At 39.4% G+C, this 26348-nt stretch overlaps 5 protein-coding genes across 6 annotated transcripts; 3 read left to right on the top strand and 2 right to left on the bottom strand.

Annotated features, from left to right (window-relative positions):
• The first annotated feature begins 440 nt into the window (after nt 1–440).
• LOC148206148 (protein FAR-RED ELONGATED HYPOCOTYL 3-like) lies at nt 441–1736 on the top strand. The gene has a single exon (XM_088106818.1). It carries the CDS (start codon nt 441–443, stop codon nt 1734–1736), a length of 1296 nt encoding a protein of 431 aa, XP_087962944.1.
• A 119-nt stretch (nt 1737–1855) lies between these two features.
• On the top strand, nt 1856–2755 carry LOC148206147 (uncharacterized). Its single transcript, XM_088106815.1, has one exon. It carries the CDS (start codon nt 1856–1858, stop codon nt 2753–2755), a length of 900 nt encoding a protein of 299 aa, XP_087962941.1.
• Nucleotides 2756–3614: 859 nt separating this feature from the next.
• LOC148206146 (uncharacterized) lies at nt 3615–4353 on the bottom strand. Its single transcript, XM_088106811.1, has 2 exons — nt 3795–4353; nt 3615–3706 (listed from the first exon to the last, which is right to left on the bottom strand). The coding sequence occupies exons 1-2, from the start codon at nt 4351–4353 to the stop codon at nt 3615–3617; spliced, it is 651 nt and encodes a 216-aa protein (XP_087962937.1).
• A 10871-nt stretch (nt 4354–15224) lies between these two features.
• On the top strand, nt 15225–16199 carry LOC124838174 (uncharacterized). The gene has a single exon (XM_047313703.1). The coding sequence runs from the start codon at nt 15225–15227 to the stop codon at nt 16197–16199; it is 975 nt and encodes a 324-aa protein (XP_047169659.1).
• Nucleotides 16200–19398: 3199 nt separating this feature from the next.
• On the bottom strand, nt 19399–21837 carry LOC124838176 (myb family transcription factor PHL8-like). 2 transcript variants are annotated; one of them, XM_088104109.1, is made up of 6 exons: nt 21389–21837; nt 21209–21285; nt 21073–21130; nt 20900–20975; nt 20728–20800; nt 19399–20631 (listed from the first exon to the last, which is right to left on the bottom strand). In XM_088104109.1, the coding sequence occupies exons 1-6, from the start codon at nt 21519–21521 to the stop codon at nt 20020–20022; spliced, it is 1029 nt and encodes a 342-aa protein (XP_087960235.1). In that variant the 5' UTR covers nt 21522–21837; the 3' UTR covers nt 19399–20019. The 2 variants fall into 2 exon arrangements, with proteins under 2 accessions (XP_087960235.1, XP_047169661.1); XM_047313705.2 differs by having other exon boundaries at nt 20728–20797; nt 21389–21833.
• Between the last annotated feature and the right edge of the window lie 4511 nt (nt 21838–26348).

The raw sequence follows: 26348 nt of genomic DNA, 5'->3' as shown, positions 1-26348 counted from the left end.
TGCCGCACTTTGAAGTGCGGTTTGTCATATGTATTTTTATTTTTTTATTTATTTCATGCATGCTTTTTTTGTTTAATTTTTTTTTTCTTTATTTCATGCATGCTTTTTTTATTTAATTTTTTTGTGTTATATTCCTGCAATGCTTTTTTTTTTTATGTTTTTTGTATTATGTTATTATTTTTTATTTAAATTTCTTGTTTTATATTATGATTTTTTATTTTAAATTTTTTGTTCATGGATTATGCTTAGTCATTAGGCAGTATATTATTACTCAAAGAATGAATTGGAAATACCTCTTTAATAATATTTAGGTTAGTTGATTTTTATGTTGAAAGATGAATATGAATTTTTTATTAGGCAGTGTTTTTGAATTTTTTATTTGTAATTTAATAAATCTTTAAATTGTAATATTTATTGTAGGTCATATTTAATTATATGAGATGGATAAGTATCCATATTTGGATTCCGAAATAAATTCTGATTTTATATCGGAGTTTTCTTATTCTTTAAAAGAAGTGGGTGAGGGTGATTACACAGATCAATTTTCCACTGATAAAATATTCCCAACACGTGCCGATTTAATTGAATGGGTTCAAAAGATTGCATTTGATCTTGGATTTGTTGTCGTCATTATAAGATCTGACACAACAACTGGTGAAGCTGGTAGAAAGACATTTATTTTGTTAGGCTGTGAAAGAAGCGGGAAGTATAGGAAGTATAAGCCAGATGTTCAACCTAGTTTATCTGGCACAAGAAAATGTGAGTGTCCGTTTAGGTTGAGGGGTAAACCTAAAGGAGATGGTTGGGTGTTAAAGGTTATGTGCGGCTATCACAACCATGAATTAGCAGAGACTTTGGTCGGTCATCCTTTAGCAGGTAGGTTAAATGCTGCTGAACAATCAATTCTTGTGGACATGACTAATAGTCAAGTAAAGCCCTCAAATATTCTTTTGACTCTGAAAGAACATAATGAAGATAACGTGACCACGATAAAGCAAATATATAATGCGAGGTACACGTACAAACAATCTTTGAGAGGGTCTAGAACTGAAATGCAGCAGTTGATGATGTTGTTAGATAGAGACAAATACATCCAAAGAAGTAGATGTTTGGACGATTCTGACGTGGTAAGTGACTTGTTTTGGACACATCCCGATTCAGTGCACTTAGTCAATTCTTTTAATATTGTTTTCTTAATGGATACGACGTACAAGACGAACAAATATCGACTTCCGTTGCTCGAGATTGTGGGAGTCACATCAACTGGTTTGACATTCACAACCGCCTTTGCATTACTTTCAAGTGAACGCCAAAGTAATTTCACTTGGGCATTGGAAAGGTTCAAAGGATTATTATTGACATCAGAGGGCGGTCCACGCGTTATTATCACTGACAAAGACCTTGCTTTGATAAATGCAATTAATAATGTCTTTCCGGAGACTTATCAGATGTTATGTACATTCCACATTGCGAAAAATGTTAGAGCCAAATGCAAGATGTTAGTGGATAAGGTTGAGTCAGTGGATGTGTTGATGGAAGTGTGGCAGAATGTCATGGATTGTGACGACCAGTCTATGTTTAGTGCTTATGTTCATCGTCTTGAGTATGCCTCTTCTGCATGGCCTCTATTTTTTGATTATGTCAACCGCACTTGGATAATTCCGTACAAGACATACTTTGTCAAGGCGTGGACGAACAAAGTTATGCATCTAGGCAACACTACAACAAACAGGTAATTTTTATTTTCTTCGGCTTTTGTACTTATGTATTTCACATTTGTGTGTAATGTATTAATGTGATATGTGACAGGGTTGAGTCTGCGCACTAGAACCTGAAGAGATTATTGGGATCTAGTATGGGAGACCTATGCTCGTGTTGGGATGCTATGCATAACGTCATAGTCCTACAACATAACAAGATCAAGGCGTCCTTTGAAAAAAGTCTGAACGTAATAAGTGATGCTTACAAAGGTTTAATATATAGAAGACTTGTTGGGCGTGTTTCACGATACGCTCTAGGACTTATTGCTGATGAAATTGAGCGAGTCAATAAAATAGGTATGGACAGTGGTCGTTGTGGATGCATTTTGAGCTCAACATACGACCTACCATGTGCTTGTGTATTAGCACGATATCAACCTGGAATAATTCCACTTGGTGAAATTCATGTTATGTGGACCCGTTTAAGCATCTCAGGTATTGTTTCTAATGAATCGCTTCCAGAGTTTAGCATTGACCGTGAAGTTCAATTGGTACAAGAAAGATTCAACAAGGTTGACATCGGTGAAAAGGTCAACATAAAGCAGAAGATGATCGAAATTGCTTGCCCAGAGATGACATCTATGGTTGCTCCTACGCATAAAGTGAAAACAAAGGGTACACAGAAGTCTAAAGTTGCACGACATGAGAGGTCTACGAAACGTGACCCATCATATTTTGAGCACGTTGACACTTTACATTCGATGACAGAGTCTTCATCACGAAAAACAAAAGTGAAATCGAAGGCCAAAGAAGAAACGCGAAGGACAATACCTATGTTAAATCAATTTCATCTGATTTGTCATCCATTCATTATAGATGTTGTTGATGTTGTTGCTGATGGTCATTGTGGTTATCGATGTATTGCTGCTATGTTGGGCCTAGGTGAAGAGGCATGGCCCGTTATCCGACATGACCTCTACCAAGAATTAACTCAGTGGCGTGATGAATACGCACAATTAGTAGGAAGCTACGATCGATTGGAAGAACTACGATAATCATTGATTGTCCATGATCGATCACAGGTATTTCTTATTTACCTTATAAACATGTAATATATTTATAATTTTGTATTTCTTTTCATAAATATTTCTTAATGACCTACATGTATTACAGGTTAATGCTAAGAAGTGGATGACCATACCTGACATTGGCTATGCAATTGCAAATCGATACAATGTCATCTTAATATGTTTTTCATATGTTCAGAGTTTTACCATATTTCCACTACGAACTTCACCGCCTACAGATGTCACACAACATCGGATGTTATGCATTGGATTTTTTAATGGATGTCATTTCGTACAGGTAAACCTCCATATCACAAGTGAAGCATTACCCATTGGATGTTATGATTTACTTACTGATATTAATTTTTCAGGTTCAATTACAACAGGGTTGTCCCTTACCCATGGTGGACATAATTTCGTCAAACCATTGTTACCCACAAGCGCGAGCATGGTCTACATTTTATACACACAGGATGCAATCATTTATGAATTTAATGACAGTTAATAAGACTTATGTAGATCTTACAGAAGACTGAAATTAAGTTTGTTATGTAGCCTTTTTTTTGCAGTTGTAAATACTTTTCGTTATATAATTTCATTAAACAAACGCGATTCATACAACTTGTTAAATATATTATAATTAGTCAAACTATTAAAACCATACAAAGTTATGCAATATTTTAAACACTTAAAGTATAAATAACCGGTACATAAATAACCATTAAAAAGACAATCATATATAACAATGTTCTTTCAAGAAAATGATGCACGTCCACGCACATGACGACCACCTCTTCTAGTACTAGACTCATACTCCTCAACAGACCTACGAGCTACCTGTAGTGTCTTAGTAGTTACGTTGATAAGCTACAGTGCCCTCTGTGACATCTCGACAGGTTAACATGCCCTGCAACATCCTGATCACACGCCTCATACCCCTGAAATTAAGATAACCAAAAAAGATTATTTAAGTAAACAAGAACAAAAATTGATGAAAAAATTCAAAATCAGTTAGTTTCAAGACATACCAACAATCCTAGCTCAGCCGATCGTCTACGACGAACTGGAGGCACCAACCTGTCATCTGGAATGTCTCGCCTCATGCGTGGTGCAAGACTAGGTCGTTCATCGTCGTTGCCTGGAGTGGTGTACGGGTGCGACACCCGCCTAAACCACGTTATGTATCCATCAACACACGCATGTGGCTCATGAGCCTCAATGACACTAGTAATGGCATATTGTACATACCGCAACCAATTTAGATCAATCGTAGGAATGTCTGGCATCGGAAGACTATCAGGTGACCGTGGTATGTTCTGTTCAAAACCAAATTGACGCAACACACGTTCAGGTAGATGTCGATGAATCATGTCGCCTAATCGGATCCATCCCGAGTACATAATTATGGCAATGAATGGGCATGTACGTCTGTGCGAAACGTATGGATTCCAGATAACTACATCATAAGTGAGGGCATCCAGAAATGTTCGGCCCTCTGTCAAACTCCAACCCACCCTCGGGGGTATGTATCGTGAAGCATGTGGATCAAGTTCTGTGTACCTCTCAGACACTTGCCTCCTTCCCATTGTAGGAAAGTGCTCATATATCCAACTCTACAAAAAATATTACTTCAATTGTGGGATTCATTGTCAAACAATATTAAAATAAACTTAGAAGATGGTAATGTATCTGTAGAAGAGTGGAATATCTAGCTATCTGTCTGACCTCACTGAAGCTAGCATCTCCTAGCTGCTCATATGTATGTGCAAGTGCTGCTGCTCCCCAAGCATATCTCGAACAAGCATTCAAGTCTCGCAAGAGAAGGAGATACGATACTCGAATTAGAGTCGCACTCTTATTCGTAAAAATTGTGCATCCAAGCAGATGCAACAAGTATGCCCGAGCAGCACACTCCCAACGCTCCTGCTGGATGCACTCCTGGTAGACCTCGCGTAGCCAGCTGAGCCTAACTTTTGGACCACGTGACTGTTTCATCTCAGCTGAAGCTTTAGCGTGGTCCACGCCAAGCAGCTCCATGATATGAGATCGAGCCTCATCATACTCTAACTCCTCAACCTCACAAAATTGTCCCATGATGGGTAGGTGGAGCAAATTCATAATGTCATCTAATGTGACACTCATCTCACCTATCGGTAGGTGGAAAGTATTAGTCTCTACGTGCCACCTCTCCGAAAGGGCAACGATCAATCCATGATCGGCATACTCGTATGAGAGGTTCACTAAACAACCCAACCCCGACATGGAGATATAAGGCTCAATGGCCTCATGATACATTCCAAAATGCTTCAATTTTTTGCCATGGGTGACAACCTTTATCCCCCTTCGATCCTAAATAAAAACATAATTATATAAAAAAAATGTAACATTTATTAAACAATTAAAATTTAGGTTGATGACTAACCCGGCCTTGCCATATGGCAAATCCAACATGCTGGGTATAGTGAGTAAGTAAGGAGGTGTCATGTGGACCCCTTGGGAATCCACCATCTTCAGCTTCAGCTTCATCTTCATCTTCACCTTCAGCTTCATGTTCTTCTTGACTACAGTCATGCTGCTGCTGAATATCCTCCTCTACAACGTAATCATCCTGACCATGTCCATGTTGTAATAACTCTTCGTGCTCCTCAAAATCATGCTCATCAATAACGTCCACGCGATATTCTTCTACTCGTCTTCTACGAGCAAATGCCGTAGGTCGTCTTCTTTCATCTGATGGCTCACTACGAGAGGATGAAGCCTCACCATGATATCCACCTCTAGTTTTAACCATATATATTAACCATTATATTATTAACATATTATATACAAAAAAGTAATTAATTAAGAAACCAAAAATATTCAAACAAATAAAAAGTAATCTAAGAATATAAAATTCCAAAAAAATTACATATATAATAATTAAATTATTACAAATAAATCCAAAATAATATTTAATATTACAGATAATAATTATTATTTAATTCAATAAACAATTTCATAAAAAATTAAAAAACTTAAATAAAATTAAATACATAATAAATAATATAGTACAAAAATAATAATATGTTGAAAAATAACAAATTCAAGAAAATTTAACAAAAAAAAAAGAAAATAATTCAAAATATATTAAAACAAAACATTTTATTTAACAACTAATATAAAAAATTAAATTTATTATACTAACCTAATAAAATAAAACCTAATAAAATAAATATATACTAACCTAATAAAAAAATTAAAAAACCTAATAAAAAAATTCATAAACCGCACTTTGAAATCCGGCAAATAACTAACGCACTTCCATGTGCGGTTAGTCTGCCGCCACAGATCGAAATACGGTGGTACTCTGTCCTTTCCACAGATCAAACTGCGGTTTGCGCTTTCCGCAGATCGTTTGCTTTCCGCAGATCGAAATGCAGTTCTATTTGCACCTTTCCGCACTTCCAACTGCGAACGTCTCTGATTGCAACTCCAACGGCGTTTAAGCTCTCCGGCGAATGAACCGAACCGGCGCACGAAGTGAACACCCAGGCACACAGACACATGCATATGACAACAAACAAAACAAAGTAGATGCAATGGTACTAACCTGGACGCCAGAGATCTGTGAGGCCACGACAGGACGAATGCAAAGCGTGGCAAGGACGAACGCAAAAGGGACGAACGCAGAGTCTTGGCACGAAGGATGAACGCTTGCACAAGAGGGAGGGCGGAGACAAAATACAGTGGTAGTAGAGGATACGGGGGAGAGAAGAATGGCGGAGGAAGACGGAGAGAAAAAGAGGGAGGGGTGATTTGGAAAGGGGGTGTAGGGTTTGAGTTTGAAATGCAGTAGGGAAGAGTTAAAGTTTTAGTCAAACTTTTTAAAAATCAATTTTGACTGTGCAAAAGCTATATTTGGAATTAAATTATATTTTGAAGGTGCAGGACGAAGTGCGTGAGGTGCAAGGAGAATCACTCTTTATTTTTTAGCTAAATTTGTACGAAATCAAGTACAAACATCAATATCCAAATCATAACGAGTGGGTAAGGATTTACCAATTAACTAATATATGTTTCTTCATGATAACAACAACCAATATGCTTTTGTCTGTTTATGAAATTCATCACATCACATGTCAGGCTATACTCATGATCTCAATACGTGCTCTTGTAAGTTTATTTATTTTTTAAATATTATCAGCTTTAAATTCATCAGTTGCGCAAATTTAATATAAATTCAATTCTTTGATAAAGTCAAGGACCTTTTTTACTAAATTCTTAAATAAATTTAAGATTATACTTTTTTTTCATAATTTATAAAATATATATTCCATTTATTAACTAAACTTAAATATTTAAAATATAAAGAGTTATAGAGTAGTAGATTTCGTTTCATGGAACTTAGTGTAGTTTAAAAGAATTTATAAAGTAATTCAGTTTAAAAACCTAAGGATAATTTATGTTAGGCCTTCTAAACTAGCTTACGAAGTTAAGGACCACACAATTACTATTTACTCATAAATATTCTTAAGTAAAATTGGATGGAATAATTGGCTAGGTCACTCATTATATATGTAGCTTGGAATAGACAATCTTAAGAGTAAACAATGAATTCATTTATCTAAAACTTCATTCAATTGGTCTATTATTGAAAATATATATGTGATCAAATTTATCAACTTAATTTTATGGATGATGAACAGTTAATCCATTATATTTTAAAATTTATTAATACTTAATTCATTAAAAGTAATTCAACCTATTTCTATATTTATTTTTTAAAATGTTCGTAAAACATATTTTTTAATAATTTTAAAAATTATTTCAAAAAGTATATTCTATTTTTTTTTAAATATTTTTTAAAAATTGTTTTAAAAGCATATTTTATTAAGTTTACTGGAATGTGAGTTTACTTTAAAAAAATAATTTGAATCCAAACCTTAATACATAAAAAAAATCAGCCTCCATCCCATATTTAGCTATCTTTCACTTTGCTTTTCCTCATTTAATATCTTTACTTTTTTTCTCACTAGTTTGTTTCTGTGTGACTATCACGAGTTTTAATTTTCAAAAAATTCGAACGTATTCCCATTCCCCTCGAATCAGTGTGCATTTGTATACTTTATTTATTTATTTTAACCATAACATAATTCTGGTCTTTTATTTATTTTTCTGTGACTTTCCTAGATTTTAGAAAATAAACTCTTAATTTAAATTTTATGATGTTTATTTATTTTATTTTACCATTTCTTTTTTATACTACCTTAAATAAGAATGTTATATTTAAGTTAAAATGTATACAAAATTGAATTATAATAAGAAAGATCAATAATTGAAATATTTTTAGTGGAACAAAATGTTGAAGTAGATTAATGGATGGGAGCCTACCACACCTAACCAGTAAGGTTTGATTGTCACTGATTGCAGCTAAAGGACAACAACATGTGTCTTGACAACTACAGTGTAATAATAAGGTTTCGCTATTATTTCCTTCATCAACCTACAAGTCATCATCATGTGCCATTGTCTACTGCATGCAATCAAAATTTAAATACAAACATATTTTCACAAACAGAAAGTTTTATACCCGTTTAATATTATTTTTCATTATCATTCACTTTTTTATTTATTTTATAAATATAAAAATTCACTTTTATATAACTATTACAGAGAAGAAATTAATTGTCAAATAGTTCACTTTTATAGGATAAAGTTATTCTATCTGTTTTTTTTACCCACTAGTTTGTTAGTTGTTATGCTACAAATTTCTTTTCAATTATTTTTGTTGCATAAAAACTTGTGATGTTGCTCAATAAAATGCATGCACTTCATATTTTATAGTTGTGCTCATGGTAGCATTCTATATTTTCAAACAGGGCATACCTTATTCCACCACAAGAATGGTATTTTGACCCATTTAATTAGGTGTGACACTAAGTATATATGGATTCTAACAAAGAGTGAAACTAAAACAAATTTGAAATGTTCAGTGATAGATTCATGACGTTGGAGTCCAAAGAAAAACAAAAGAAACATCACAAACTGAAAGAAGATAATCAAATCAAGAAAAAAAAAAGATACAACATGGTTAACTCACTCTAATAATAGTATGTTACCATATCACAGTGACACAAAATAAAAGTGAAATCAAATAACATTCGAAGGAACATGTTATGGTAACAATAATATTAGGATATTAAGGATATTAAGGATAGAGAAATGGTATAACAGAAAATATGAAATGTAATAGTGAAAGAAATATTTTATTTCACCAACGTATTGCTATCCAGAAAACACCTTTCCACCCATAGCAAGGAATAACATAAAAGAACACTCAGAATGAGAGAGAGGAAAAAGCAACAGACTCTGCGCTCCTCTCTTTCCTGTAACTAACTATTTATATTTTTCTTACAATGCAAAATCTCTCAATCTAGAATTAGTTATCTTTACACATGTACTCTTCCTACGTGTTGTCGCTAGAGGCTCGCTTGCTGTCATTTCCACCCCTTCTTCTAAACATTCTATTAATACATTCATTACATTTCATCCCATTAAGAACAACCTTGTCCTCAAGGTTGAATGTAGGGTATGCTGCAGTAAATGCTTCCTTATCTTCCCATGTTGCGTGAGTCTTGTCAAGTCCTTCCCAACTAATGGTTGTTCAGTGTCAGTAAAAGGCAGAGGAACATAAGGATGAGTGTGATGGCCATGACATAATTTGAGTTGAGAGACGTGGAACACGAGATGGATCTTAGTAGAGTCCGATAAGCATAATTTATATGCGACGTCACCAATACGCTCTATAATGGGAAAAAGGGCCGAAATATCGTAAACTCAATTTCTAGTTTTTGAGCAAGGCAACTGTGTGTTGCCGATAAGGTTGGAGTTTAACCAGAACCATATCCTCGATACCAAATTCCTTAGGAGTGCACTTGGCATCAACATATTTCTTCATGCTTGTTGGGCTCGTTGTAAGTTAATTTTCAATTTAATCAAGATAGCGTCACATTGCGCGAGTTGAGTCTGAGCTGTAGTTGAATCTTGGGGATTGGGTACATACTTTAATAGTTGAGGGGGTTCCCTACCATACACCACTCTAAAAGGGGTCATGCCAATGCTAGTATGGTATGTTGTATTGTACCAGTCCAAGAGAGTAATTTAAATCATTCCTTTGGACTATCAAACGTGAAACAATGAAGATACATCTCCAAACAATTGTTGATAGCTTCTCATTGGCCGTCGGATTGTAGATGATAAGCCGTGAGCATTTTTAAAGAGGTGCCACTCAGGTTAAATAGCTGTTGCCAAAATTGACTAGTGAAAAATTTGTCTCTGTCTAAAACAATGGACTTGGGAAAATCGTGCAACTTAACAACAATAGAAAGGAAAACCTCTCCAACGACCTTGCTAGAGTAGTCAGCTTTTAAGCCCGCAAAATGAGCGTATTCAGAAAATCTCTCAACAACAACCAAAATGACAGAGTAACCGTGGGAGATAGGGAGCCCCGTGATAAAATCCATTGCGACATCTTCCCACACTTGAATCGGAATAGGCAATGGTTGCAATAACCTTGCCGGAGCTGTAGTCGCAGTTTTGGCCAGTTGGCAAACACTAGTGCAGAACGGGCTATAGACGTTCGTTCTGTGGGCCTTTTGACGTCTGACCTCCAACGGACGTCTATGCAGGTGACGTCTATGTAGACGTCCGTTGTGCCAGGCCGGACGTTTATATAAACGTCCGTTGTGTCAGACCGGACGTCTATATAAACGTCCTCTATTTCAGGCCGGACGTTTATATAGACGTCCGTTGTGTCAGGCCGGACGTCTATATAGACGTCCATATAGACGTCCGGCGCCTCGACCCTTGACGTCTACTTGGTTGTATTCTTAGTGGTAGGGGCTGGGGGGGTGAACGTCCGTTTGTGCACTGCCGGAACGGCCTAAGAATTTAGCCCAAAAACAGTCAAAGGGAGGGAAATCGAGGAGGGAACGGCATAAAACATAGCCCAAAAACAGTCAAAGAATCCGCCCAAGAACACGCAAGAGACTGCAAAAAAACGTACCGAAAACGATTTTTAATCGGTTCAAATCAAAGGTATTTCATCACAGAGCAATGTAATCGGATTGAAAGTTAATTTAAACGGTCCAAAAAAGAGAAAACGCACCTAGAAAATCAATGGAGCAGACAACGTTCGCGGGGGGAAGAAGAGCGTAACTGCTCGCGGGTTCGCGTTTACAATATTAATACTGTTATAGACGTTCACGCCCCCCAAGACGGACGTTCAAGTGGCTGACACATGGGGAGTTGAAACGTTCAGTGTTCAGCCTAGTGAACGTCCGCCCCCCTCCCACGGACGTCTATAATAATATAAATGTCCACGCCCCCCCAAGACGGACGTTCAAGTGGCTGACACATGGGGAGTTGAAACGTTCAGTGTTCAGCCTAGTGAACGTCCGCCCCCCTCCCACGGACGTCTATAATACTATAAACGTCCGCGCCCCCCCAGGACGGACGTTCAAGTGGCTGACACATGGGGAGTTGAAACGTTCAGTGTTCAGCCTAGTGAACGTCCGCCCCCTCCCACGGACGTCTATAATACTATAAATGTCCGCGCCCTCCCAGGACGGACGTTCAAGTGGCTGACAAATGGGGAGTTGAAACGTTCAGTGTTCAGCCTAGTGAACGTCCGCCCCCCTCCCACGGACATCTATAATACTATAAATGTCCGCGCCCTCCTAGGACGGACGTTCAAGTGGCTGACATGGGGAGTTGAAACGTTCAGTGTTCAGCCTAGTAGACGTCCGTCCCCCTCACACGGACGTCTATAATATTATAAACGTCTGTCTCGCCCCAGGACGGACGTTCTAAGGGTTGACCATGGGGACTGAAACGTTCACTTGTTCACCCTACTAGACGTCCGTCCCCCCCAGACGGACGTTCAGAATATTATAAACGTCCATCTCGCCCCAGGACAGACGTTCTAAAAGCTGACCATGGGGACTGAAACATTCACTTCTTCAGCCTACTAGACGTCCGTCCCCCCAGACGGAGGTTCATAATATTATAAACGTCCGTCTCGCCCCAGGACGGACGTTCTAAGGGCTGACCACGGGGACTGAAACGTTCACTTCTTCAGCCTACTAGACGTCCGTCCCCCCAGACGAACGTTCATAAAATTATAAACGTCCGTCTCGCCCCAGGACGGACGTTCTAAGGGTTGACCATGGGGACTGAAACGTTCACTTCTTCAGCCTACTAGACGTCCGTCCCCCCAGACGGTCGTTCATAATATTATAAACGTTCGTCTCGCCCCAGGACGGACGTTCTAAGGGCTGGCCATGGGGACTGAAACGTTCACTTGTTCAGCCTACTAGACGTCCGTCCCCCCCAGACGGACGTTCATAATATTATAAACGTCCGTCTCGCCCTAGGACAGACGTTTAAGGGCTGACATAGGGAGCCTAGTAGACGTTCGTCCCCCTCCCACGGACGTCTATAATATTATAAACGTCCAGCTCGACCAAGGACGGACGTCTCGAGTTTCACTTATTTACGAATATGCCACCGGTCAATTATATACATTGGGGCTTTTGTGGACGGACGTCTATGGGGGGACGTTAAAAGCCAATTCTGCACTAGTGAAATTAAGCCTGTTGACATATTTCTTGACGTACTTATGAATGACATTCCAATGAAATTGTGTAGTCACCCATGCTAGTATTAGTGCATACCCCGCATGGCCCCCTAGCAGCGAATTTTGACATTCCTGAATCAATTGTTGTTTCAGAGTAGGGGCATCTAGAATAAACAATCTACTCTTCCAATATAGAAGTCCATCATGCACTGTATAATGTGCCGTGGGAGGAGTAGTAGCTAAACATTGTTGTATAATTTGCTATAGTGTGGTATCAGTTGTTAAGGCTTGTTTAATGCTGTTAACAACGTGGAATTGTGGTTAAGACAAAGCCATTCAGAACAACCTAGATAAGGAGTCAGCTGGAATGTTATATTTGTCCGATTTATATTCTATGGTAAAATCATAGCCCAATAGCTTGTGAAGCCATATTTGTTGTTTCGGAGTTTGAATGGCTTGATCGTCAAACTGCGCAAACTTTTCTGATTCGTTTGTATGACAAATTTGTGTCCGAGCAAGTAGTGTCGAAATTTGGCAATAGCCTTTGTGATGGCATAGAATTCTCGAGCATATGCAGAATTTGGTTGTAAGTTCGGAGTAAGCTTTTTGAGAAAACAACAATGGGATGATTTTCTTGACTTAACACCATGCAAATGCCCAACCTGGATGCATCCTTTTCAAGAGTAAAGGGTTTATGAAAGTTTAGTAACGCAAAACCAAGGGCCTGTGTGGTAGATTTTAATGAATCAAATGCGGTTAGTGCCTTCATGGTCCAAAGGAAATTATCTTTATTTAACATGTCAATTAGTGGAGCTGCGATCGATGCATATCCCCGAATGAAGGGACGGTAGTAGCCTATTAGACCCAAGAAGCCCCTAAGTTGCGTGATATTTTGAGGAGGAGGCCACTCCAATATGACCTTAATTTTAGTTTCCTCCATGGACACACCATTGCCAGATACAGTGTGACCCAAGTAACCCACATGTTGCATTTTGAAGGAACACTTGGAAAACTTGGCAAATAGTTAATGTTTATAGTAAGAGGCTTAAAACAAATTCAAAATGTTGGAAATGCGCCAACCATGAAGGACTATATACAAGGATATCATAAAAAAAAATCAACACAAATTTACTTAGCACTCTGTGAAACACATCGTTCATGACACATTGAAATGTTGCAGGAGTATTGGATAACCTGAATGGCATAACCAACCATTCATATAGGCCTTGGTGAGTTTGAAAAGTCGTTTTATGCCTATCTTCTTCCTTCATTTGTCGTGAAGTTTTGGCACAATGTCTTACCATCATTCTACGAAGCAATTGAGTAAAATGTTTGGTGTGACTCCTTGGACCCTGCTGGCCAAGGCTGTAAATTGCACGTAATAATCATGCACAATGCTAGATTGGATGAGTTTAAACAATTCCGCCTTGGGCATTCGTAAGGTGAAGGACCAAACTCAAGTTCCAATGCTCTTGTGAGACATCTCCAAGAAGCAAATGGGGTCGTACGACGAACCATTTGAAACCATGGTACGACTTCTTTGTCAAAACGAATGACAACGATGGTTATTCGCTAATCGTCTGGAGTGGCATAGTACTCGAAGAATTTCTTGACTTTGAAGATCCATTGTAATACATCATGATCATCAAAGCGGGAAAAGTCGAGTTTCATGTTGCGTACCTGAAACGGCGGTGCCGACAACTTCGCGCTAGAACCCTCAGTGTGATCTGGCTTGTGTAGTCGCAAATCCTCTATGATTGTTTCTGTATGGTAGGTTACCTAAACCAATCGACAGCATACGGTCGTCCTTAAACGATCGTCCACTTAATAAAAGGAGCGATCGTTTAGGAACATCCTAGGCTGGCCTCCCCCACCCTTGACGTCGACCATCGCAAGCGATCGTTATCTAACGATCGTCTATTGATCGTAAGCGATCGTTATCTAACGATCGTCTGTTGATCGAGCTAAAAGGGCGGTCATCTTAATCCTGAGAGAACGGTTGAATGTATCCGATTATAACGCCGCGAATCACGGAGTTAACTGACCCAGAATTAAGCACGACTTAACAGTTATATTTTCCAGGTCAGATTCTCAACCAACCGGATTTTAAGGTAAACGGATCACCTTAATTACTAAGATAAATATGCAAAGAGAAGAGGAAAAAATGGACGTTTTTCTCCTGGAGAAATAAATTAAGAAAGAAAATAATATCTTCTTCTTCTTTTGAACTGAGAATAGTTAGATTGATCCTTTTTTCTGACTTGAGCGTCGGAGTGCCTTCGCAGGTACCTAGCCCATCTTCTCTCGAAGAGCTTTCTATAAGAAGGAGGCGCGACGACCATAGTGTCACGGGAAGGAGCGGAGGTGATTGATCGCGCACGTATCTCGGCCTACACAATTCTACTGAAACATTTTGGCGCCCACCGTGGGGCCGAGGTTTGATATCCCAACGACGACCACTAGAGCTATGGAAGACATGAACACTCGCGATTTGATCAAGCAACTGCAGACACAAATCGAGGCGCAGGCGCAAACTATAAGGGAACAGCAAGAGATTCAGGGCAAGCAAGCCGCGGAGCTGGCAGCGTTGAGGGCACAACGTCCTCCGCCGGAAGTGTCGGTATCCAACCGACAAGATGATAATGAAGGAAGCTACCATGGAGGACCATCCGAACCTGCCAGCGGAGGAAGGAAGGGGCCAACTTCTGTGCGCCTCACTAATTTGCTTCCGTTCACGGAGGCCATCATGCAAGCTCATATGCCGGAAACCCCCCCCCAATGCTAGAACACTATGATGGCTCCGCCGATCCCGATAACCATCTCCACAACTTTATTGATGCCATGACATTCTACACGGATAATGACCCCGTCATTTGCAGAGCTTTCTCATTATCCCTAAAAGATGAGGCACTCGAGTGGTACCACACTCTCCCTTTAAATTCAGTAGATTGCTTCGCCACCGTTGAGACCCTTTTTCGGAAACAGTACGCTACTAACAAAAGACCGGACATGACTCCGACTGAGCTCGTAAATACTAAGCAGGGGAAGGATGAAACCCTAAAGGCTTTCATGCAAAGATACAACGAGACGGCCAGGCGCGTGAAAGACGTAAGCCATACCTTCATTATCAGCAATCTCCCTTCGTGTTTAACACCGGGGTATTTTGCGGAACAGTTGTACGCTAACCCTCCAAAATCTATGGAGGAGCTCCAATCTACGATTGCGAAATTCATCCGAATTGAGGACCTCAGAAATTCTAGGAAGAAGCAACAACAAGACAACTCAAACCAGGAGGCTAAGAAGGCCCCAAAGCGACCGGCCAATGACTTTAAGGCAGATCGACCACCCCGAAAAGAAACAGGGTGGACATCTAAGTACGATCGTTACACATCTCTTAACGCGCCTAGGACAAAGGTGCTCGAAGAGGCTTTGCACGCCGAACTCCTAACCGTTCGACGAAAAGCCACCCCGAAGAATGCGGACAATAGTAAGGCATGTCGCCTGCACATGAACCACGGCCATGATACTGAAGAGTGTCACATGGTGAAAGATGAGTTGGAAAGACTCATCCGAGCAGGTTACCTCCAAAACTATGTCAAAGAAAGAACAGCCACCAGAGCGACAACTCCCCACCGAAAGGAGTCCTCCCGACGAAGTCCCGAACGATCACCTCCCAAGGACGATCGACGCCGAAGGCGATCTCGCAGCCAACCCAGGCGTTCAGAGAGAGAGAGGTCGGTCCGAGGCCGAATCGACACCATATCCGGTGGCTTCGCCGGAGGGGAAGCGACATTTGAGACAACTAAAGTCGGTTAACATGGTAGATCGGCAACTTTGGTCTATACCCGATATCACATTCACTGACGCAGATTTTAATGCGCCCGACCTTGATCATGATGACCCTATGGTCGTCACGGTCGAAATAGCTCGATACGATGTCAGCAATGTCCTCGTCGATCAGGGTAGTTCGGTCAACATCTTATACTGGTCCACCTTCAAAAAGATGGACTTGTCCGAGGATCTAATAGCCCCTTTTAACGAACAAATTGTAGGCTTCTCGTGGGAAAGAGTCGATACACGAGGGTACCTCGACCTACGAACCCGACTCGGAACATGCCGGGATGCCCCAGAGCTTCGAGTCAGGTTCCTATTGGTCGAGGCCAATACTTCGTACAATGCTTTAATAGGCCGACCTTGCTTGAATGCATTCGGAGCCATTGTGTCCACCCCTCACTTGGCATGAAATTCCCCGCCGAGCGCGGTACCATCTATACTGTCAGGGCCGATCAACGAACGGCTCGCCAGTGTTACGTAGCAGGACTTAAAGTCACACCATTCTTGCCAGCTCGGATGGCAAGAGGAGCCGAAACAGCGACTTAGACCCCAGAACCAATATAGACGAACGTCTCCATCCCCAAGGAGATATCAAACCCTTCCCGCTGGGAGCGGACGCGTCCAAAACCACGAACATCGGTGGGAGCCTTGTTCTACACGATGAACAGGATCTGACACGTATGCTCCGAACCAATACTGACCTGTTCACGTGGGTAGCCGCCGATATGTCGGGGATCCACCCCAGCGTAATGGCACATAAGTTGTCGATCTTCAGGGAGGCACGCCCGGTCGCGCAAAAGAAACGACGCTTCGGAGAGGACAAACGTGATGCCATTCAAGTTGAGGTCACGAAGCTGAGGAACGCCATGTTCATCAGGGAGATCACCTACACCACGTGGTTGTCGAACGTAGTCATGGTCAAAAAGTCTAACGATCAATGGCGAATGTGTGTGGACTTCGCCGACCTCAACAAGGCGTGCCCTAAGGATTCGTATCCTTTGCCTAGCATCGATCGGTTGGTAGATGGAGCGTCCGGTCATGTCGTACTCAGTTTTCTCGATGCGTACTCGGGGTACAACCAAATCCCCATATACGAGCCAAATCAGAGCAAAACAGCTTTTATTACCGAACGCGCTAATTACTGTTACGAGGTAATGCCGTTCGGGCTGAAGAATGCAGGCGCCACATATCAACGTCTCATGGATAAAGTTTTCCATCATCAAATCGGACGATGCATGGATGTCTACGTAGATGACATGGTTATCCGGAGCCAATCTATGGAGCAACATCTAAAGGATTTGGCAGAAGTGTTCCTCCAGATCAGGAGGTATGGCATGCGACTAAACCCTTCCAAATGTACCTTCGGAGTGCCGGCTGGAAAGTTCTTGGGGTTCATGTTAACGTGCAGAGGCATCGAGGCCAACCCCGACAAATGCAAAGCCGTGCTCGACATGAAAAGCCCGCAAACCCTTAAGGAGGTACAATGTTTGGTTGGTCGGCTCACAACCTTATCCCGTTTCATTCCAAAGCTAGCCGAACACATCAGGCCCATCCTGAAGAACATGAAGAAAGACACCACCCAGCATTGGGACGATGATTGTGAAACAGCCTTCAACGCTGTCAAACACGTTCTTACCAGCCCTCCGATCATGGCGAGACCGGTCGTTGGATACGACTTGCAGTTATACATCGCAGCATCCCATCACGTTGTCAGTGCTGCTTTGGTGCAGGAGACCCCCTCCCTTAAGCTAATATACTTTGTCAGCCGTACATTGCAAGGAGCGGAAGAACGATACTCCCAAATTGAGAAAGTGGCACTGGCTCTGCTCAAAGCCTCGCGTCGACTACGACCTTACTTTCAAAGTCATTAGGTGGTTGTTCGTACTAATCACTTGATCGCCAAGATCCTCCGCAAACCTGATTTAGCCGGACGGATGGTCTCGTGGTCGGTGGAACTCTCAGAGTTTGGACTCCGTTACGAGCCTCGGGGCTCTATTAAGGGTCAGCACTTAGCAGATTTTGCAGCCGAGCTCACACCCGTATCCGACGATTCGACACCAAAGTGGCTCCTCAACGTGGACGGCTCCTCGGACAAAAGGGGGGGAGGGGCTGGTATCGTCCTGGAAGGACCAAATGGTCTAGTCGTGGAGCAGGCCATCACATTTAGATTTCCATCCAGCAACAACCAAGCCGAATATGAAGCTTTGATTGCTGGTCTAACCCTGGCCAAGGAACTCGCGGTCGCTCGTCTAGAGTGTCGAATGGACTCACAATTGGTGGTCGGGCATATGAACGGGACGTACCAGGTTAAAGATAATCAATTGCTGCGTTACTTCCATAAAGCTAGCGCCCTACTCCAGGACTTGAGCGTCGGAGTGCCTTCGCAGGTACTCAGCCCATCTTCTCTCGAAGAGCTTTCTATAAGAAGGAGGCGCGACGGCCATAGTGTCACGGAAAGGAGCGGAGGTGATTCATCGCGCACGTATCTCGGCCTACACAATTCTACTGAAACAGTTTCAATGAGGCGAAACGAAGATTGTAATCCGTATTTCGAGATTCCATAAGTTCAAGTATATTTTTCACATCTCCAACTAAATCCTTAAGGCATCTATTGTCAGCCATGGAGTTCGATGAAAGCACCAGCTGTTATGGTAACAATAATAAAAGGACATTAAGGATAGAGAAATGGTACAATAGAAAGTATGAAATGCAATAGTGAAAGGAATATTTTATTTCACCAACGTATTGCTATCCAGAAAACAACTTTCCACCCACAACAGGGAATAACAGAAAAAAACACTCAGAATCAAAGAGAGGAAAAAGCAACAGACTCTACGCTCCTCTCCTTCCTGTAACTGACTATTTATATTTTTTTTACAATGCAAAATCCCTCAATCTAGAATTAGTCATCTTTACACGTGTGCTCTTTCTATGTGTTGCCGCTAGAGGCTCGCTTGCTGCCATTTTCACCCTTCTTCTAAACTTTCTATTAATTCATTCATTACAGAACACAAAGTCAATAAAAAATGAATTAAACTATTTTATTATTAGATAAACATGCCATATATATATATAAATAAACAAAAAAGAACTGAATCAACCAAATAAAAATACTACAAATGAGACGTAAAATACAGTCTGTATTTTGGTCCCAAAGATGATAGTCTTTTGAGTCTATATGTGATAAAAGAATTGAAATCATATTAACTAAAAGATCAATTTAAAGTATATATATAATTATGTACCACATTAATCACCACCTTGAATTATACAAACTTTTGGTTCTCCGTGGGATACTGATGCGGAATGATTAGAACTTTAAAATTCGCATCTAATGTTTCTTAATCCCACTCTTCAATTTTATTGGCACAAGGATGTTGTGGATGGGACAATTTTCTCCTAATGGACGTTGGAGAAATACTGAGAGCGTTGTTCTATCATAGCTTTTAGACATAAAAGTTATTTTGACTAATATGCCCTACCAATCAGTCTCTTAGGTATATGTTGGTAAAAACAGGTTCACATTATAAACTTGCCTTCTTTGGTATCATCGAAACTCTTGTAGGGTCCTGAAAAGCCACAAAAGGAGAATAAACAAAACCTGTGGGTGCCAAATAAAAGTTGTTGCAGTAGAAATTTGTTATACTGTGGTCCAATATCAACAACAAGATTAAGAGAAATAGTGGGTACATAGTATTATACCTTTTTCTTTTTTTCATTATAAAAATATACATAGTCTATAAACATATTTTCTTCTGAGAATGATTTATGTTGCTTATGTTTAATACAACTGGAAACATCTTTATTGTCCCCAAAAGCTTGAACTGCAATTTAAATCTATTTCTTTCACACTTGAGTCAATGTCTCTCTCATATTGGCTGTTCAAGTCAAGCATATCTGACAGTTCACATTTCCTCAACTTGTTGCCACATTTTTTCCCACAAGGTTGATCGACACAGCAACCAGAGGAATCGGTTGCTGCACTTCTCTTTCTCCATTCACTTGTATCTCCTTTGAATGCTGTACCTTCTTGGTGAATCTCCATCAATGGCAATTCAACTGAAATACCATTAGTCTTTTGAGGTTTCTCTGCCTCATCTAGTGCTTGTCTTACTTCTGTTCTCCCAGAGCTTTCAGATGATGTCAAAGAACTTTCAAGTGAGCACATGGTTCCTCTGTCTTGTTTCATCTCTCCACAGTTCAGACTCAGCCCTCTTGTTTCTGTAAGTTCTGAAATGGGAGAGGTTGGACACGCATTGTTGATTATTGACACTAACTGAGAAAGTTCAGATTTTGCAAGTTCTATGCCCGTTGTGGAAGAATCGTATCTTGCAAGTGTTTCGTGTGCCTTTGATAGAACTGATTGTAAGTACTTCCCTTGAGCCTCGATTCGAAGCTGCAAATGTCTTTGGACCTAAAAACATGATCCAAACCTGGTAACATGACCTTATGCAAAAAGCTAGAATTCAGAAAGGAGAAGAATTTAGACAATATTATCTGCTCATGCTACCTCAATTTGTTCATAAAGTTTCCTCTGTACTTCCATTTGCATTTGGAGAGCCTCAGCAATCTTCAAGCTTCTGCTAAACACAGCATCTGGTCAACGAAAATTCTAGGCCTAACTGTTCACATGCAACATCAACTAAAGGCATTCAAATATTTGTTCAGTTAGTAAGTATTACTCATTCATCTGATTCTGGGTTCTAATGCTGATTTCCCTGCTGCAACGAACATCACTACTCTGGATGTCACTGAAACCTGCATCACGAAGAGCATCAAGGTTAAGCCAAAGCCAAATGGAAAACAACCAGTCATGCCATTACTGCTTAATCAAATCTAACACAGTATAAGTTACCTTGTTGCTTGATGTCAGAGCAGGTTTCTGGCGGTGAGTTTTTCCCAAGCCTATATTTCTGCAACCATGTACTCATGATTTTTTGGATTCAGTGAAAGAAACAAATAATGATATAATCATTCAAAATTGGAAATACCTGTAAATGGCTCTTGAGGTGGTACAATGTTAGTCCTGGAATCCCCATCACTCTCATAAGGCTCTTAGGAGTTGCCTCTGCCACATGTCATAGAGTGAATAATTGTTACACTAGCCAAGATATAACATAAAGTGTAATATATGAAAATAGTAAAGGTGTTAAAGTGTGTATTGTACTCACTTTCTGCACCTCCAAGTTGATTGATAGCCTCTGTGAAGCGTTGGTGAAGCTCAGGAGTCCATTTCAGCCTAGGCTTTGCATCAGTAGACAGAACCAAACGCATGGTTCGATTTTCCACATTTTGCAGATCCATTTTGCTTTTTGTGGTAGTGTTACTGAAACATATATATACTTTTGATGCTTTGAGCTATAGACTGTAGTTCTCCTTATAAATTGGTAGTAGTTGAGATGCTGTATGATCTCACTGCCATATAAGGAAGCATAAATGGGGATATGTTGGCGGAATATATGCCATAAGCTGAGGCTCTTCCTCTCTCATCTCATCCCATTTCATACCCACTTTTCTTTTTTTTTTTAATTTTTCTCTCTACCCTTCCTTCTTTGACTTTGAAAGGGGTGGAGAGAATCTCTGATTCAGCAAAAAAAAAAAAAAAAGAGAAGGAAAACAGCTCAATTCTGAGTCTTAAAAGGAGAGAAAAGAGGAAAAGTGTATGGTTTGTTTTTATCTTGCTGTTTTCCTACTTAATCTCTCCTTGAGGTTGATTCCCTAAGGAACTGAATAGGCCCCACCATGATGAATAATGGGTGCAACTTTCTGAATGCTGTGAGAAGCTTTCAGGTAAAACATAGTCATAGAAAATTATGTGGGAATGGTATTATGGATATTTTGTTGCTTGCTTGTGATGATTGAAAGGGAAAACTAAATTAATCAATCTTTCTTTAAAATTTCATTTTCCCTTTCTAACAACTTTAATTTTGGGTTTTCTTTTATGAGAAGTTTGATTAATGCGATTGGCAGATTCTTTTTGTTCCTTGTAGGGATGGAGGAATCAAAGAATCTAGGATTAGATTTATGGACCCATAGCGTCCGTGTTCTTTATAAAGAAAACACACTAAAAAAAGAGAACTAATCAACCGTGTCAAGAGATGATGCCGTACCCCTCTTATCAAATTAATGTGTCCATTCGTGACATTCAACAGTTCATAATTTCTTATGTTATCCTACCAAACATTTTCCACCCCAAAGTTCATAAAGGAACCCTATTTTAACTAACCACTAACCACTAACCACTAACCACATACTAATCATTAGGTTAACCCTACAGTGTAAAGACGATGATGATGGGATTGGACTAAAACATGATTAATGAAATTTAATGTGAGTGTAATAATACCCGTTAATATGAGATGTTACGAAGTCACTGAATATGTGACCGTGCACTTTCTTTTAATACGAAAGCAATCTACAGGGCTCACTCGGAATAAAGTCTCGTAAAGAAATTATTCCAAAGAGAATATCTGCTTTAATGCTGTAATCTATATCAAGCACAAGAGTAGAAAACAATTTTTCACCAAAAATAAAAGAAGAAAAAGAAAAAGGAACACTATAATGGCCAACAACAAATCTTCAAAAGCCAATTCGATCAAGTCACTCCTCAAATTTCTTGGGTTGCGGTTTGGAGTTTCATCAATAGAATCAAAATCCAATGATTGGTTCTTCAAAACCCTGCCAATTCAGCACCATGGATTCCCTGCTATTCTGCCTCATCTGCTCAATTATTCCCACATATTTTTAACCTCTACAATAACTTTTTCTTTTTCTTTTTTATATATAAAGGGTCATGGGTCTTTGGATGGAAAACCTTTAACACAAAAATTTCTCTAAATCGATCATCACGATAAGTAGGTTGTCAAGATAAATTATTGACTATAATACTACCGATAAGTTTTATTTTAGAGAATTCATCGTAAAGATACAACACGAAAGATAAGACCAACTCTTATAAAATATAGACATCACTTTACTTTAAAATCTTTTAAGTTAACAAATTTATGGTTCTTTTATCTTAAATATTATTCAACTTTTTTATTTTTAATCAATATATAACTTAAACTCATATATATATATATATATATATATATATATATATATATATATATATATATCCTAACAAAGAGCTCGAGCAGCACTAAGTTTTCTCACTTTGAACTTAAGTCAACCTTTAGATATAAATTTATATTAAATATTTGAAAAGGATATTATTTATGATAGTTTTATTCTTCTTGAACGTGGGTAGTTATAGTAAAAAAAGAAGAGAAGTAAAGTTTACATTAGATAAATAGGAAGTATAAAAAGTTGTAATAAAATGGATTTGTTTTTAACAGAGTATAAGTTGGTGGGTCCAGCGACTGCAGGAGTGGGGAGGTTGATTCTTCATCTGCAAGCATATGGTACTATAGTGTCTGGAAATGCAATTGCTTAGTGGCAGGCTTTGTTCATATTGAAAGAAAGGAATATTTATTATTATTTGTGGTGTGTGGGGCAAATGTTTGAAAAACAAGAAAAGAAAGGAAGAGTTATTGTAGTAACTTTCTCTTTAACATGGTGATGTACTTGAGTTCCTTTCACACTTTATTATATTCCATAACAGGTAAAGGAGATTCCAGGATGATGCATGAGGATGATCAGTAGGAGAAGGTCCGGTGAATCAAAAGTCACTTGCCAAAGTTGCCTCATAAATTAATATTCTTTTGATGGACCCATCAGGCAGATCTCACAAATGCAAAAGCAGCTAAAGAAGATGAGAAGAAGAAGAAGATTGTGGCCTCAAGTAATCGGGAAAAGAGTAGCAAAAGGAACTTGTCAACATCTCACTCAAGAATATTTCAAACAAAATTTCATTTCAAACTCTGGTAGTTACACAAAATGTCGTGAGCATTATGTCACCACATCATTCTAAGACTCTAAGTAAGCGTAGAGTAGAGTTGAAGCATTGTTACATTATTTTTCTTGCAATCTAATTCTGAATTTCTGTTAGCAAAACGTAGGTGGATGGATACATATGTTTCGGATAATTAACAAACTAACTATATTTTTTTGTCATAATTGCATTTAGTGTGATTTTTTTCTTTTCGTGAACAGAAGGCTTCAAGAAATTCTAGGGTGTACGTTCTCAAAGACAAGTTGGATAACGGTACTCTAAATATTGATATATATTGACATTGATGATATTATTGTGAAAGTTTAAACGCATAATCAAGGGAATATTATTTTCAGTATTTTGAAGCTGCATAGGTATATTACATTATATGTTTACGAACAGATTTATCTGTTCCTAAGCACGGATAAATTTTCATCTTCAGGAATTTTGGCACCTTTACGCAAGGATCACTTTGAGCGATTTAATCCGAAGATAAGAAAATATTATTATTGTACAAGCAAAAACAAGAGTTATGGTATCTAAAGATATAGTTTTAATATTTTTTCTTTCAGGTTTAAAATTAGAACTTCGCTTACATAGACCTACTTCAATGCAAGAGGTTGTTTGATTCCAAGATGTTACAAGAATTGACAAAGAAAATCAAAGTGCGAACTGATCAAGCAGTTGCATTAGAGGAGGACAATGAGAAAAACACAAGGATTCCACGCCATCCACATTACCTCGAGGACTTTGTGATTATGTCTTTCCATAAAAAGGGGAAAACAGTTAAAAAGAAATGATTGATAAAATTCCTAATATTTCTTTTTACTGTAAGGTTGTTACCAAGTGCATATATAGCATGTATTGTAGTGAAAAGAGGGAGACAATATAGAAAAGTTTTTTTCCTCTGCATTCATTCTCTCCTTTTCTGATATTCTTCTGTTCTGTCATTCTCTGTCACGATCGACTTCTTTCAGTTGGTGCTTTCATTGACCCTCTCTTATCGTCATGGCTGCATCTCCTCGTGATGAGCTCATCAAACTTAACGTCAAACTGGAACAATTACTCCTTTCCCATGCCAACCTATCCAACACCCTCCATGACATAGCCAACCGTACAACTGTCCTCGAATCTCAGCCTCCCCTCACCCCTTCACACCCCCGTCCAAACCACTCAAATTTGACCTCCCCACCTTTAATGGCTCTGATGCGCTTGGTTGGATCTTCAAGGTCAATCAATTTTTTGATTATCATCAGGCCTTTACTGATCAGCAAATCCAAATCTCTTCGTTCTACCTTGAAGGCCAAACTCTTTCATGGTTCTAGTGGATGTTCAACAACGATTTGTTGTCATCTTGGGACTCCTACCTTCGAGCATTGGAACTACGGTTCGCCCCTTCCAAGCTCGATGACCTCATTGCTTCACTCGTAAGCTCACACAAAACATCACCCTTCAAGATTACCTTTCGGAATTTGAAACCTTGGCCAACGACATTTCCGATTACCCACAGAGTTTTTACCTTAGTTGTTTCTTATCGGGTTTGAAGCCCAACCTTCGTCGTGAGGTCGCCGCATTCCACCGCCATCTTCCCCACCTCTACTAAACACACCCTCTTCTGCCAAACCACTTCCACTGCTCCTTCCAACACCTACAACCAAGCTCCCAATTAAAAAGCTAACCGAAGCCGAAATGCAAACTCATAGAGAAAATAATCTTTGTTTCAATTACGATGAACGCTATACTAGGTGTCATCGTTGCAAACCACAATTTCTATTGCTTACTGCCTCTGGCATAGAGGATAGTGATGAGAGTGAGTCCACGAACATTTTGGGTTACAAGATCTATTCAAGGTCATGCAGTGCAAATTTGATTGATAGTGGAGCAACACAATTTTATTCAGAACAAGGTCGCCCAATTCCTTCATTTGCTAACTCAGCCCATAAGCCCATTAAGGGTGATGGTAGGTAATGGTGCCTTCTTACCTTGCTCTTCATTATTTCCTAATATAACTCTAACCTTGGACAGTTATGATTTTTCCATCGACTTGTACCCACTGGACCTATCGACTTGTACCCACTGGACCTATCGGGCACTAATGTTGTCTTAGGTGCTCACTAGCTTTCAATGATCAGTCCCTTTGTTATGGATTACAATGCTCCATTTAAGCGGTTTATTTGGCATGAGAAACTAGTTGAGTTAAAATGGGATTTTGGTCTAAACCCCTCCCTTATATCGGCCCACCAACTCTGTCGTTTTCG

Source organism: Vigna umbellata, chromosome 1 (assembly GCF_029865625.1).
Source record: "Vigna umbellata cultivar VRB3 chromosome 1, Vumbellata_1.0, whole genome shotgun sequence".
Classification (NCBI taxonomy): domain Eukaryota; kingdom Viridiplantae; phylum Streptophyta; class Magnoliopsida; order Fabales; family Fabaceae; genus Vigna; species Vigna umbellata.
This window is presented reverse-complemented; position numbering and strand designations above follow the sequence as displayed.